Source organism: Miniopterus natalensis, chromosome 19 (assembly GCF_054644295.1).
Source record: "Miniopterus natalensis isolate mMinNat1 chromosome 19, mMinNat1.hap1, whole genome shotgun sequence".
In the NCBI taxonomy this organism is placed as follows: domain Eukaryota; kingdom Metazoa; phylum Chordata; class Mammalia; order Chiroptera; family Miniopteridae; genus Miniopterus; species Miniopterus natalensis.
Genome location: NC_142099.1, coordinates 5,361,930 through 5,376,840, shown reverse-complemented (window position 1 = coordinate 5,376,840; position 14,911 = coordinate 5,361,930). Strand labels below are relative to the sequence as shown.

The following is a 14,911-nucleotide window of genomic DNA, read 5'->3' as shown; positions in this document are numbered from 1 at the left end:
GCTTATAAAAATAGGGGGATCTGGGAGAAAGAAAAACTGATTTATGGGGAAGATCAAGATTGCTGTTTTGGACATGTCAAGTTTGAGATGCCCATTTGACACCTTAAAGGTGATGTGTAATAATTGCTTTACTATGCTGTGAAGTCCTTAAAGGCATTTTTATCCACCTGGGTCTCTCCAGAACCACATCTTGCTTGGCTGCTCCGCACCCCCAGCTCAATTCTCGGACAGTCTCTGTGGTGCAACTTTTGCATGATTTCTGCCGGGGTCCCTCCTAGTAGGTGCTTTAATGTAAATGAGCATTTCATGCAAGCTGAAATGGATCAAGTTCATAGGAAAAAGTAAGGAATTTGCAGGAAAAGGACCAATGCTGAGAGGCCTCTTAGTAAATTCCACATAATCCACACACAACTGACATCTAGTTTTTGTGACTGTAGTTTGGTCAAGTTCTAAGACTGACCTACCACAAGCTCTGTTACCTAGGATCCAGGAGATTGAAGTTCGATTCCAGTCAGGGCACATGCCAGGGTTGGGGGCTCAATCCCCAGCAAGGGGTGTGCAGTGGACCTCTGATCAATACTCTCATCATTGATGTTTCTCTCTCTCTCTCTCTCCCCTTCTCTCTCTGAACTCAAACATATAAAAAAAGAAGAAAAAAAAAGAGAATCTTTGCTGAGAAATGGCATCTGTGGGGAAACTGTTTGGAAGTACCCTGGGGGAGTCTCAAGGTGACAGGAGAAGGGCTATAGGGAGCCGGGAAGACTTGGGGTCAAATCCTAGCTCTACCTATCAACCACACTGTGACTCTGGAGTGATATTTTAACTTCTTCATGGCTCTGGGAGTTTGTTTAAATATGTCTAGGACAGGATCTAGGAATCTGTATTTTTAACCAACCCCACACGTGACTCCAATACTAGAACCCTGGCTTGGGGCTGTTTCCTAGAAGCAGTATTGTCCAGTGTTAAGCATGGATCTTGGAGCCAGACTGACCAGGTTGATTCTCGTTCCACCAACTTAGGAGTTGTGTACCCTTGGGCAAGTTACTTCACCCCCCTGTCTCAATTTTCCCATCTATAAAATGGGGTAACAGTAGTACCTACACCTCATGGGACCATTGTGAGGATCAAGTATGCTAACTGTGTAAAGCTTGTAGAATGGAGACAGTAACATAACCCTACATAAGTGTTATGCAAATTATTCTAGAGCTACAAGCCTTTATCCACAACTCCAAAACTGAAAAAAATTCTAAAAATCAACACACTTTTTCAAGTTTTGAAAAAATTAATTTGGCAGCAAAACCTGATCTGAACTGATGGGAGGTTATTAGTTACTTATCCCTTATTCTGTGAATATTAATAAATTCAATTAAAGAAATATTAACACATTTGATGTGGAATGCCACTCCGCATCCTCCTAATAGGTATTACCTAAATACTGTATATTTGTGTATTTCCTAAAAATTTTAAATATTCTAAATTTCAAAACACATCGGGTGCCGAAAGGGATTGTAGACTTATATTTTATTATCCTTTGTTGGCCAGAGACCCGGTGTGACCGCCAGACAATGTGGGAAAGTGCGCCATCTGGTGGTTGAAGTGGAGAACCATGGCTACCGGGCGGCAGGATGAGGGGCACGGCCAGAGGATCGCAGGCAAGTACTTACCCACCCTCTGGCCCACAATCCAGAACAATTCTTTTTAGAGGACATTTAAAAATGTCTTCAAGGGCTACGGTGTGGGTAGAGAAGAAATTTTGGTTAAAAAATAACATGCAACTTATTAAAGCACTAAATTAAAAACATTACTTACGCATCTAAAAGTCCAGTTTATAGCCGAGTGGCTTGGAGCATCCTCCTGTACACCAAAAGGTGGCAGGTTAGGTCGGGTGCATATGGGAGGCAACCGATCACATTGATGTTTCTCTCTCTCTCCTTTCCTCTCTAAAAAAGTCAATAAAAACATCCTCTGGTGAGGACGAAAAAAAAGTTCAGTTTATAGATCTTAATGTATTTATAAATATAGCAAATGTTACTTTTTAGGGAACTTTGAATATCCAATTTATAAACTTAAACTCCTTCAAACATTTCCAAATGTATTTATACATTTAATATATTTGATTTCCTTTTCTAAGCACTTTCTGAACAAAATGCACACAAAAATAAAAACAAAATACTATTATTAAAAGTTCCAACAGTGTATAGTGTCCAATAATACGTGTGTGTATATATATGTATATAATTGATTGCAACTTAAAATTGATTACAAAGCCTAAATTTATTACTCAATTACACATTCTAAATTGGAATCATAAATCCCTTCCTGAGTAATTTTTAAGTTGCTTTATCAGTTTGCTGAGATTTCCTAACCCCAGAGTGAATCCTGGCCAGGACACTGATGGATATAGCATTTGTTACCTAGACTAGAATTCTGTTTGGTGTCCCTTACTTTGTAATGCTTTCATTCTCTCAGTTTTTGTCTCACAGAGACTCCCTTTTCTTTCCTATTCCCTTTTCTTTCCAAATGCCTCCCAACATGTTTTTCCCTTTATCCCTAACACAACCTTCACGCCTGGGTCAGCAACCTTTTCTGTAAAGGGCTAGAGAGAAAATATGCTGGACTCTGGGCCATTTGGTTGCAGCTACTCAGCTCTGCCAGTGCAGCATGAGAGTAGCCACACACATTACATCACGAATGAGCAAGGCTGGGTTTAAAACTTCTGAAATTTGTATATATGTGCATGGATAAAGTCGTACAGAATGCAAAACACTCATTTTGCCAGCCTGCACAGAAATCAGCGACATTGTTTGGGACGAATTGACAAAATAGGAAAGGTATTACTTTCAAACAATATTAACAGATATATACACTGTCACATTGGAAGACAAGGCAACAATGTTCAAGGTGGGACAGGAACTTCAACTTACATAACTCTGGAGATTCTTTATGGAAAAGTTAGGTACAGGATCCTAGAGGGGGACCATGCAGGTGAGGAGTCCTGACACCCAAGCAGCAGGCCTGCTTCTGGAAGGAAATGAGAGTGGAAGTGCCCCAGCACAGAGCAGGCACACAACACTTAAGCTACTGCCGAGGAACTCTGGTTCCAGCCTGTTCCTCCACGTATTAGGTCCTCGACAAACCTCTATGAGACTGCTGACCGACTCGTGACTTGTCCCAGGTTCTAATGAAGTTTTGCTGTTCGACCAAGAATGACACAGACTTCGAATAAGGTCTTATCATTTTAACTGACTTTAATGATTATTGCTCATCTGCAAGGATTAATATTGCATTCATTAAAAATCATTCAATACAAAATAAACTTGTTCCTCCCAAGTTGCTCTCCACATGCTCCCTCTGATGCCAGACGTATTCCCACCGTGTCCTTGTTACATGGCTTGACAGAGACGGAGCCCTTACCTATTATTCCTATGGACACAGTAATATATATGGGAACAGGGGCAGGCCAGAGGGCAGCAGCACCCGGGCCCCTTCCCTCCAGCAGAGCTGACACCATGGATACCCCTGTTGGCCAGGTTACTTCCCCTAAAGGATGTGGTGTTCTGATTGGCTGGTTACATGCCCTGGGAAAAAGGGCTTGAACCATTAGCATCTACAGAGAAGCAAGCATGGTCACACTGGCAAGAAGTGGGAAGGGGCTGGGTGGGGAGAAACAGGAGAGGAAGAGGAGAAAAGTTTGGCAAGACCATTGTCCCCTGGTAGGAAGTGGCAGGGTGAATGCTTTCCTTTCTTATATTCCTGTTTTAATGTCTGTCTCTCTGATCAATGGCAAGAGAGACATGGAAATTCCTAGTACCTAGCAGTACACTAATGCCAGACCCAGTTTTGAAGGATCACAAGCTAGAACAAGTTGAGCATATAGGATCCTGGGTAATATATACTTAAAGCTCGTGAGCATAAAGCTCACGTGACCATGCAGAAATGCTGGTGAGCAGGTGCATGGCACAGGGATACATCACTGATAGTGCGAGAGCCTCTCTGGGGAATTCTTTCAGAGCGTGAGCCAGGACATACTGATCACTTTCTCACCACACAAACTGCCCTTTAAGATCTTAGTTCAGAAAGTTTTTGTGACGTGTCAATCAAGAGTGGTACCACTTCTGCAAAACTAACGTCATACGGAGCCTAAAGTTCAGCAAGTTATCCGGAGCTAGCTTTCCCTCCTCATGGCCCAATGAAGAGGTATCCTTCCTCCTCCCCCATCTACCTCCCTTTAAATATTTTAGGTTGCAGAAGCATAGCTGGCCAGAGACTGGCTCTTGAGGGATAAATCTAAAGACAGAGCTCGGTGCTTTATACTGAGTAAGGGCTCAAGAAATTCGCCTTCAGCACAAGCTGTATGGGGCAGAGATGATGGAATTGGCTGTTGTGGCCCCAGTTCACTGAAGTTATAAACTGTGGGCTAGAAACAGGGATTTATCAGAGTTTGAGACCCACATTGCTCTAGACTCAACTCTGTCCTCTTGACTCAAAAACTTTAAAAGAGAAACTGATACCAACTAGCCACCCAAGCAGTTTCTCGACCTTAACACTAAACATGTGTCTTATGGGTTTTTTTGGTACAACACAAATAAATGCTAGGGGACAAAATTAAACTTAACAGAGTGCAGTCTGGTTAAAAATCTGAAAAATGAGAAGGCTGGTGAGAGTGGCGGAAGGGCTGTACTGATCCACGTGAGCTACTGGATTTAACAAGCAACACTCACTAGTGCACATCTCTGAACCAGACACACCACCTTCACACAGGAAACAGGGCTTGGAACATCTAGGGGGAATTAACATGCACCACCTACGACTAACCTACCTGGCTAGTAGGTACCATCCCTGCTCCTCTGAAGAAGTCCAAGAGCACTGATTTCAGCAGCTAAGAAATGGGCTCTTTTAAGGCAATTTAGACATTGCAGATTGTTCCACCTAGAAGGTACCTTACATTTCCTGTTAATAAGGTACCCAATTAAGACTAGAGTCCCCAGAAATGGTCAAGAAAGAATCACTTTCTGGGCTGGGAGAATAAACTCCTCCTTTAGTGACTAGGGTGAGAACCCTAGAACCTCGGTTTCATCTAAAGAGCCATGAAGCAAGTTCCCATGTAGTCTGCAGAACTCGGAGAATGAGATGGAAAAACAAGAATGAAATTATAGAAAGAAAAACCAAGAGGAAAGGAGTAAGAAGAAAATAAAAGTTATTTTTAAAAGATTTCTTTTAGAGTTGTGTGGTTCACGTGGGCTGGTCCTTGGTAATGTGGTCCATTAGTATCTGTAAAGAAAGAGATGGGCTGCTTAGCACCGTGTCTCCCACGTGGGAGTCCCAGAGAAGTCAGAACCAGGCGCACTGCCCAGGGTCCCTCCCCGGCCCAGGCTGGGGCCTCCGTACCCACTCCCCAGGGATCACGTGTCCCTATGCTTCCACGGGGTTTCTGACATCTCTGGTTTCATCTCCTGCTCCCTGATAAGAGGAGTCAGTGGCTTTCAACTATGACTGTACATTAGAATTACCTGGGGAGCTTTTAAAAATAAGCCTGGACCCCACCCCAGACCAACTGCATAGAATCTCTAGGGGTGAGGCCTAAGCTCCAAACTTACAGAAAACCTTTACTTCTTTCTATCTGCTAAGAGATATACAACTTCTCTGTCCTGTGAGTCTGAGGCAGAGTTCCTGAACTCTTTCAGATCAGGTATAATGTGAGTTTTATTTAAGAAAGCTTTCTAGTTGGTGTGGTTTAATATCAGGGAGAAGAGCTTTTCACTTGCTTTCCCTGAGGTACCTGTAATAATTGGGTTTGAATGGCCCATTTTTGTTGAGTCCCAGATATTTTGCTTGGTCATCTGTCAGCTCTGTCAGGTGGGCATCAAATGATGGCAGGTGCAAGCTGGCAACATACTCATCTAGGAAGAACAGGTGACAGGGGAGCAGACCCCATTTCAAACATGCCTCGTGTGGTAAGAGTGCCCCCTATTTTCATCTGAAGCTTTTTGAGAACGGACAGGGGATAGAATGAATACTTTTGGAAGAATCTACAACTTGGAAATTTGCTTACAGCCCTCGATATTGCCTTTCTAAGCAGGGTGTTCCCTCAGTATAGCTGGAGTGCTTCTAGAAAGCCACCTGCCAGGGTGACATCACGGGGTGAACACGTACCTCCCCATCCTTCTCTGGCAAAGCTCTTGGATTCTCCTCAGGGGCCAGCATGCCATGAACTACTCTTGTTCCTGCAGCAACTTCCCTAATTGGACTATAGTTAACTTATGAATCAAAGTGGACACAGGGACACTCAAAAGGGCCTTGTGTCATTAACATTTATTTAGGATAAGAGCATCTACCCAGACCCTTCGTGCTGAGCACTTTTACTCATTAGCTGTAATTCTTACTACAACTCTGCAATATATGTAGCATTAGTCTCACTTTACTGATAAAAGAACTGAGGCTCATGGAAATCAGAACTTGTCCTGAGGCCCAAAACCCTCAGTACTGGAACAAAGATTAGAACTCTGACTCTAACCCCCATGCTTTTCAAGATACTCATTTGACCACATGATGCAGCAGTCCAGGATCACCAGTGGTTTCTCCTATGTCTCACTCACCCATTTTCTTGGGAAGCAGGTATACATCCTGTTTATAGCGTCCCTCCGGTGCATTATAGAGCTCTATCAGGGCCAAAGCCTAAGTTGGGAAAAGAGGGTCAGAAAACCCCAAAACACCTCTTAGACAGTGACACAGCAGGGTCCACTGTCCCTGGGCTGCTGATCCGGGCCCAGTTCCACTCATCTCAGTGCAGGACAAGCAGGCACGATGTCACATACCTGTGTGGTGGCCGTGATAGACAGAACAAAGGTGGGGACTGTGGAGCAGCTCAGATTGAGCAGACGACCCTAGAAAGGGAAAAGGGAGCCCTAGGGTGAGGTGTGCTGTCCCTCTCCTCACATTCCAGTCATACCAGTCCATCAAATGCAGGGGCAGCCTTCACTTTCCTCAGACTCAGCTGGCAGAGGAAGAGTTCCAGTTCTGACCAGGCTTCATCCTATTCTCTGCAAGTCCCCTGAGCCTGACAAGCTGAAGACTCAGTTGCAGTCAGGAAACAGTAAGTTACTTAGTAAAAAGTGGGTATTTTTGTGAGCCATTCTATTTTGGGGACCAGACCATTTGAGAAATTCACTGCTATCCAAAGACAGGTCAGGGAAACAGAGGTCCAGTATTTTTTCCTGGCCTCCCCTCTCCCCCAGAATCTAACTCCATGCCTGTGCGGCTCCAGCGAAGCCCTGCTGTGTGTACCTCTGCCAGGAGGACGACGCGCTTGCCATCTGGCCAAATGACATGGTCCACCTGAGAACGGACTCGCTCCCACGTCAGCTCCGGAGTGCGGAGGCTGGTCTGAAAGGCAGACACACAGGTGACTGACTGGCTCGGGTGGGAGAAAGAGGGCAAAAGCCTAGCAGGAAATGTGGGAGGAGCCTCACCACGTCGATTTCTGTGTTAGAGTGGCCCATGTTGCACACAATACAGCTGTTTTTCATGCGGTCCAGATGCTCCCGTGTCACTACATTCTTATTTCCTAGAAGAAAAGAATGGCAGCTGAAGAGAGATGCCAGGACCAAAGGCACTGGGGCGCTTTCAGTTAGAACGTGGAGAAGAGGTTTGCTGGTACCAGAGGGCACGCATGCACTGTCAGAAAAGAATGTGCACTGCATCACAGATCTCTAGGCTATGTTATTTGGTGTTAAGACTGAGCAGTTTAAAAAGGCATCAGGGAAAGAGGCTCTTTGTCTGGAGAACATGCTAAGGTTCTGACAGCTTCCTCTAGTTCAGAGACTCTTACACTGAGTACAGGTCTCACTTTAATGAAAGTCAGTCTGACCACTTTGAAGACTTAGCTGACGTGAGCACTCCTCCCTGCAGGACAAAGCACTGACACTCACCTGTGCAGGTGATCACCACATCGACTTGCCGGATGACTTCATTCAGCTTCACCACCCTGAACCCATCCATGCTGGAAGGAAAGGAAGGACACAGTGAGCAAAGCAAGGGGGCAGGTGGACAGAAGCTGGTCACTGAATGAGACTAGTAAATTTCTTTCTAAAGTCAGATCCAGTGCCATCCCTCAGGGACAGTAAGTGACAAGCTATGCTAAACTACGCACCCTGGCCTCTTCAGACTCCCCAAGATTCCCTCCAGGAAAGGAAGGACCAGGACTCTAGGAGAGCCCTGAGATTACCATGGAGGGAAGAGCAACCCCAGCCTCCTCCTCTGAGAGCTCTGCACAGAGTGGTTCATGTGCTCACTCATGACCTCTCAAAAATATCAAGTACCTGGAGTGAATCGAACACTCTGTTCTTACCAGGCCTGCAGAGCACAGATGGGGTCGATTTCCGTGATGTAGACAATGGCTCCGAGGGCCTTGAGAGCAGCACAGCAGCCCTTTCCCACCTACAGAGCATAGAAGTCAGGTTGTCAGGCCCAACAAGGCCTGGGCACCAGGCAGGGAGGCTCTTTGGGGGAGGGGGGCACGATTAAACTCCCTGAAATCACCAAACATCTAGCAAGCCCTTGGGGGGAAGGCTCCAACCCAGGTAGATCAGAGACAGATCCAGATTATGCTGTGACCTTAGACATTCCATATATCATAGCAAGGGCTGGGGCTTGGGACAGTAAAGAGATCAAGGGAATAAAAGTGGTACCATTAGGGTAACAAGGTCAAGAAGAGCAACTATAACCTCTAGTTTCTTGGTCCAGAAAGACCTGGTCACTCTCATTTGAGGCATATCGAACTCAGGGACAGCCTAGCAGCTCAGGAACTTCTGTGGGCCATCGCTGATGATGATGGAGTCTCCTTCACCTTCCCTAGTTTAGAGATAGTCAACTATATGCCACTTGGATTCTACCCTTCACTCCACTGCCAGTCACTTGTGGGGCTAAAATGTGACATATTCACTTGAATTATGTCTCAGAAAAGATTGTGCTTATAAATGGGGGGGAAAGATGCCAACATTCATTCCACAGGACAAAGTGCTGAAATCTGAAAATTCAATTCATTCACGTCTTTATTCATAAATCTGAATAAAGGACATTTGCTATTACTTGGAGATACATCATCTAAAAGAATCTTTTAAACCTGCATCAGTGACTCCACCCTGACAGCACAAGTCTTCACTGGGAATTGCTGGTAAGTCCATGAAAAGACAGGCGCTGTGGCCTAGCTAGTTACCTCACCATAGCCACACACCACCACTTGTTTCCCACCAAACATCACGTCTGTGGTCCTCTTCAGGCTGTGGAAACAGACAGGGCTCAACTCAAACGCTATTAGCTCAAGCACAGTCCCTCCGCACAAAATTTTAAGTGTGGGGCAAGTCACACAAGAACTCCAACCAGAAGTTGGCTGGGCTTGGTATAAAACGGAACCCTTGAAGCCAAAGAAAAACCAGGGGACAAAACTGGACTGCTACAGAGTAACACCGCAACCCAACCCTAAGCCAAGCATCTGTACTCTTCTACCTACCCATCCAAAATGGATTCTCGGCAGCAGTACAAGTTATCAAACTTCTGTTTGGTAACAGAATCGTTGACGTTCATGGCAGGAACACAGAGCTTCCCAGCTTTGGAGAGCTGATACAGCCTAAAGGGAGAAGAGCCACAAAAAGAGAAAGTTAGCTGGCAAAACACAGTATGTGGCACAACCTGCCTAATTCTCACCAAGCTCCATGCTGCCCTCCCCCAGCCTCCTTCATGCCCAAGGATATTAGTAAGAGGATTTCCTTGTCATCCCTCCTCACTTCATTTTCCCTATCCTCCCTTTTTTTGGAAGGAAAAACATTCTTTCAATTGAAGAACTTTACTTCTCTTCCGTAAAAGGGGATGTATTTCCTTAGATCAGCATTTTCTCAATCTTTAAAAACCCCATGCCTGCTTCTGATAAACAAAGGCGATCAACGACTCTGATACAGTTCCCTTTGTGTGTGAGAGCAACGTGCCACGAGCCCCCACCTGACGCTTTTGCAGATATCTTTTAGGTACTCTGACAAGCCAAGAATATTCTGCCCAGTTTTACTTTCTGTAGCATATCTGACATACAGTTTTACAACAGAACTTTTCCTATTTCAAATATAAAATATAATACAATATAAATAGAGTTTCTCAAGACATACTCCTTACCTCCCAACACTGGCTGAGAATCGCAGTGGAGTAAGTGGGAGGGAAAAATGTGTAAACTAGGACCTGAAAGAACTTCCTTTTAGGGTCTCCTCGATTTTTCAAAGTAAAAACTCAAAACGTTTTACCTATTACAAACACAGAGTGCCTACGGGTCTGAAACGCCTACTGCCTGAGAGAGCCCAGAGGAACTTGCTGAGGCAAGGACGCAGGGGGGCTACTCCAGAGTCTGTTACCTGTGCACACCAGTCACGCTCTCTTCCACAATGCCTCGGATCTTCTTAAACACGTTTGGATACTTCTTATAAACCCAGTGGGTTAAGTCTCCCCCATCATCCAGGATCTACAGAACAGCCAGAAGACTTCTATGGGCATTCAGGCTGCTAGAGCTGGGGGGAACTTTGAACCCACTTTCTGTGCTAGTAAGAGAGCCCTGTATGTTTCGGAAGAGCTCTCCTCAGAGCTCCTGAGAGCAGGTTGGGACAGTGTGAACAGTCTCACTTGTGGTGGAAAGTGGTTAGAAGGGTTTGTTTGTTCTAGACTCTAGTGGAGAGTGTTAGGCTAATCACACACTCATCTTCGGTCGAGTCTTGAAATACACAGGCCCTTTGAGTGCGAAAGGAGGGGAGCGGGAGGAAGAATGAGAACCCTGCTCCGGAGGCACCATGTCACTCCTGCGGCCTCACTCTGCTGTGCTGGAGCCACACGTGTTCAGTTACTCTCACCCTGCCCCCACCTGTCCATTCAGCACTCAGACCCATCTGCACAGGTATCAAGCTAAACGCTCTGGCAATAAAGAAAGTGCGTCAGACCAAACATCCAAAACATATTCAGGGAGCCATGTTTTGAGGGAAAAAGGAAATGACTGTCTTGTCAAGTGTAGGATGAACAGGTATGATTACCATGTTGGCCTGCCACCCGTCCATGTTCACACAGCGGTCAATACACCACCAGAAGTCATCTTCCGACTCGCCCTTCCACGCAAACACTGCGACTCCTGCAGAGATAACACAGATCAGCAGGTTCCTCTTTTGGGGAGTGTCCTATACCAATAGCACTTTCTGGAAAGGGCTACAGAAACTATGCTGGGAAGGAAACAACTTAGGAAACAACGAAAGTCAAAACAGCACCTATGAAGTAAAATCACGTGTCCACATGACTGAGCACGACAAACGACGCTGTCAAAGTTTTCAGTGACATGGAAAACTACTTCTGATAGTGTTAAACTTAGGTTATAAAATTGTATACATACTGAGATTTAGTTCATCTCTGTAAAAAGTGAACAGGAAATGAAAAAATCTGTCAAATATTACTATCTCTGTGTAGCAGGATTATGTGTTTTGTTTTGGAACCTCCTAAATTTTTTGCCATAAATACCAGAAAAGAATAAATAAGCAAAACAAAAGTGTTACAAAGTTCCTTTCTGAGGACCCGAGGGAGATGCAAGATCCTTAAAGAAACTTCATGGTGGTTTTCTCCTGAACATTTTAACAATGAAAATCGTTTTATGTTTAACTGAATTCACAAGTGACCCATATATTTTCATAGTACCATTGAACACCAACTTATCTAATGTGCTGAATATAGAAGGCATTCTCATGTTCCCTCAGAAGGGATGAGACTTCTGGTGAAAGGAGACCCACTGAGCTCATACTATATATAGCTCATAGATTTTAACATTCTTCCGTGTTCATTTAAAATGAGACCTGGGCATTCCTCCATGTACTTAGATTCTTTTCAAAGATCATTGTTAATGACTATATAATACTCCATTGTGGACAGGAGCCTTAATTCTCTATCCATTTTCTTTCTATTGGTATTTTTAGTGTCTTTCCAATTTTACAGCCCCTAGACAGACATGATGCTGTAAAGACAACTGTGCACATCAGCTTATATTTGGAAGCAAAGTTGGGACTAACAGCAACAAAGCTGAACTTACCAGCCTCAGCCAGTGCTGCAGCCACTTCGTTCTGAGTAGAGTAGATGTTGCAGGCAGACCAGCGGCACTGAGCCCCCAGGGCACAGAGAGTCTCAATCAACACCTACACGGATGCACAGGAAGACGGGGTGAGCAGTGCACGTGAGAACCATACCCAGCAACTCAACTCCACAGCAACAGGCGCTACACCAGAAGTTACAAGCGGGTGGAATCCAGCCAGGCAGCACACTGTATCTAACTTTACCCAAAGGGTATGTTCCTGAAAGTCTTAATAACATTTTTATAACAATCCTATTTTTGCAAACCTAGATCTTCCTAAATCAGGTTTGTTAAAAGTAGGTCACACCCATACAAAGTAGAAAGCCCCATTGTTGTGTAACAGGGAGGACCCGCCTAACAGCATATAGCATGTGGAGGCTGGATAGGGAAGAAAAAGTTAAAGAAAAGTTGTTTTTCCCTCATCAAAGTCCCTGTTTTCTCCCAACAAACTCACCGCAGTCTGGGCTGTGATGTGCGTACAGCCCACTATTTTAGCACCAGCCAAGGGCTTCTCCCCCTGAGCACGTTTCCTGAGTGAAATCAGAGCAGACATGTCTGTGAAAGAACAGAGGAGTTGAGCTAGGTCTGCACTAGCAGTATCTCCAATTCCTGCCCAGCAGCAGAGGGCGGGTCTGGATCTGCTGAGATACGGGTGAGATAAGTTAGAAAAACTCTAAGCATATTTCTGATCTGATAACTGGCAGCTTCAACAGCAAAACAACAGTGGGGGAGGGTTGTCCTCCAATCATTTGGAATTTCTCTTCCCCCATGATTTCAGCCTTATCGGCAGAGGACTGAACAGAGAATGAAGTCAATTCTCCAAACGGACCAAATGGAGGGTGAGTGTCAACATTCACTTGGGAGGAGAGGGACGTCCTCATGGGCTAATGGGCTCCTACATATAGCCCTGGCACCAGGAACAAAGCTTTCCTGTCCGCAGAAGCCACTTGCTTCTGCTTTCTATGCTGTCTAGCCCCATTCTCTCCGTCTCCTTGGTTTCTGCACTCCCTCCCAGTACAGAACATGCCTTCAATGGAAAAGCAACACCAAGATAAGGAGCTCTTACTGGGTGTGGGATGAGAAACTGATTTAACTAACTGTCAGTCACTTTTACTCTTGCTCCAGCAGAGGGTGCTCAGGACCAAAGACCAAATGAGACCCTAGGTCACCACATCCTGCTGAAAACCCTCCCACATCTGCTGCTTCTGGGAAATCTGGGCCTTGGAGATTGGCTGCTGTGCAGGATCCCGCAAAACTAACCACCTTGTCGCACTGATCCCAGACTTGCTGACTCTGCATCTGGATCTCTGGATGTGGTGCCATGGGGGTGGGGCGGAGTGGGGGAACAGAAACAGCTCTATTACCACATGCTGAGAATAGGAAGCAGGGAGGACAAGACCAAGAACCCTGAGGCTCAAGCTCCAGACAGAGATCCGACTGTACAAAGGCCAGGGTCCTGCCTTTTCCTGGAGACATTCAAGTTAGCTTTCAAGCCTTGAGTTGTCTGTGGATCCCGATGACCAGCAGTGGTTGCTCTGGCCCCTACCCGCTCCCTTCCTTTACCTTGCTCTGCAATCTCAATTTCCCGCCGTCCAAACTCTGCCTGCTTGATGTTCTTCACGCAGAAATTGCTGCTGCCCTTGGAGTTGGTTTGCTGCTTATCTCGGGGGGACACCTCATCATCAGAGCTGTCTGTGTAGGACGCAGCTAGACGTGGGAAAGAGAAAAGACAGAAAAACCTTGATGGCCCCAACCCCACAGAATGCGGCCCCAAGGGACTCTCAGTTAAGTGAAGCCAAGACCTTTCATTGCAGCTACCATGATGGCACCCCCAGTTCTGCTCCTCTAGGGTCTACTAAGTGGCAGGAATGAAACTGCTGTGGACCTTCAGGGCTGTGGCCCTTTCACCCACCCCGATGACACCCTGCCATTAAAGCCTGTGATAAGGAGCTACTGATCCCAAATTGGTACCAGGTCTAACGAATCCCAGATAACTGGGTACTTGGTCCCCACCTGAATTGGAACCAGACAAGGCAAACTGGAATAATAATTTAGGACACATAAGAAATGCTATTTTCAGATTACTGGTCTCAAACTTAAGCACCTAAAGCATCTACCAGAATCACGTGGAAGGTTTGTTAAAACACAGTTGGCCAGGCCCCACCACCAGAAACACCCTTCGGAAGGTCTCAGGTGGGACCCAAGAACTGGCATTTCTAACAAGTTCCCAGGTGCTGCTGCTGCTGCTCAGAGGACCATACTTCATACTCAGAGAACCACGAATATGGACGAAAGTGTAAGACAGTCTTACAAGGACTTTCACACTAGGCTGTGCTCAAGGAACATAGCAATGGAAAGAAATGGCCCAAAAGGTCAAAAGCACTGGTTTTACAAAGCAGCTTCACATCAAAATGAGAACATCCTTTCAGACAGACATGCAGGAGGGTGTACAACAACCATTCCTAACCTCAGGTCATTCTTTCCCACCTGAATCAAGTACCTCCCTCCTCACTGTCTCTGCCAGTGCACTGGTCTCTCCCACTGACTTCCAGGTCCTACCAGTAACACAAATACTTCTCTCTAAAAGAATTTTAGACACAAATAACACAAATACTACCTTTAGTAGTGTCTGTTAGCTACTAACAACCGAAACAACCTGACTATCATTAAGCTTTTAAAAATGCTCTGGCAGGTTCCTGTAACCATGGCCATCAGGATGTTGGAAGACTGTTAAAGCCTTCTTTATTCACTCCATCTTTGTTCCTCTTATAACTC

At 45.4% G+C, this 14,911-nt stretch overlaps 1 protein-coding gene across 2 annotated transcripts in view; it reads right to left on the bottom strand.

Annotated features, from left to right (window-relative positions):
- Positions 1-3,230: 3,230 nt before the first annotated feature.
- AHCYL1 (adenosylhomocysteinase like 1) overlaps positions 3,231-14,911 on the bottom strand; it is a 33,304-nt gene continuing 21,623 nt past the window's right edge. For both annotated transcript variants that reach the window (XM_016223391.2, XM_087828047.1), the window contains exons 3-17: positions 13,700-13,843; positions 12,591-12,691; positions 12,098-12,200; positions 11,061-11,155; positions 10,395-10,501; positions 9,509-9,625; positions 9,215-9,278; positions 8,348-8,436; positions 7,929-7,999; positions 7,470-7,564; positions 7,285-7,383; positions 6,816-6,884; positions 6,597-6,675; positions 5,780-5,900; positions 3,231-5,271 (exon numbers count right to left, since the gene is read on the bottom strand). In XM_016223391.2, coding sequence (XP_016078877.1) covers positions 5,265-5,271; positions 5,780-5,900; positions 6,597-6,675; positions 6,816-6,884; positions 7,285-7,383; positions 7,470-7,564; positions 7,929-7,999; positions 8,348-8,436; positions 9,215-9,278; positions 9,509-9,625; positions 10,395-10,501; positions 11,061-11,155; positions 12,098-12,200; positions 12,591-12,691; positions 13,700-13,843 — 1,361 coding nt within the window. In that variant the 3' untranslated portion in view covers positions 3,231-5,264. The remainder of the gene's footprint in view (positions 5,272-5,779; positions 5,901-6,596; positions 6,676-6,815; positions 6,885-7,284; positions 7,384-7,469; positions 7,565-7,928; positions 8,000-8,347; positions 8,437-9,214; positions 9,279-9,508; positions 9,626-10,394; positions 10,502-11,060; positions 11,156-12,097; positions 12,201-12,590; positions 12,692-13,699; positions 13,844-14,911) is intronic.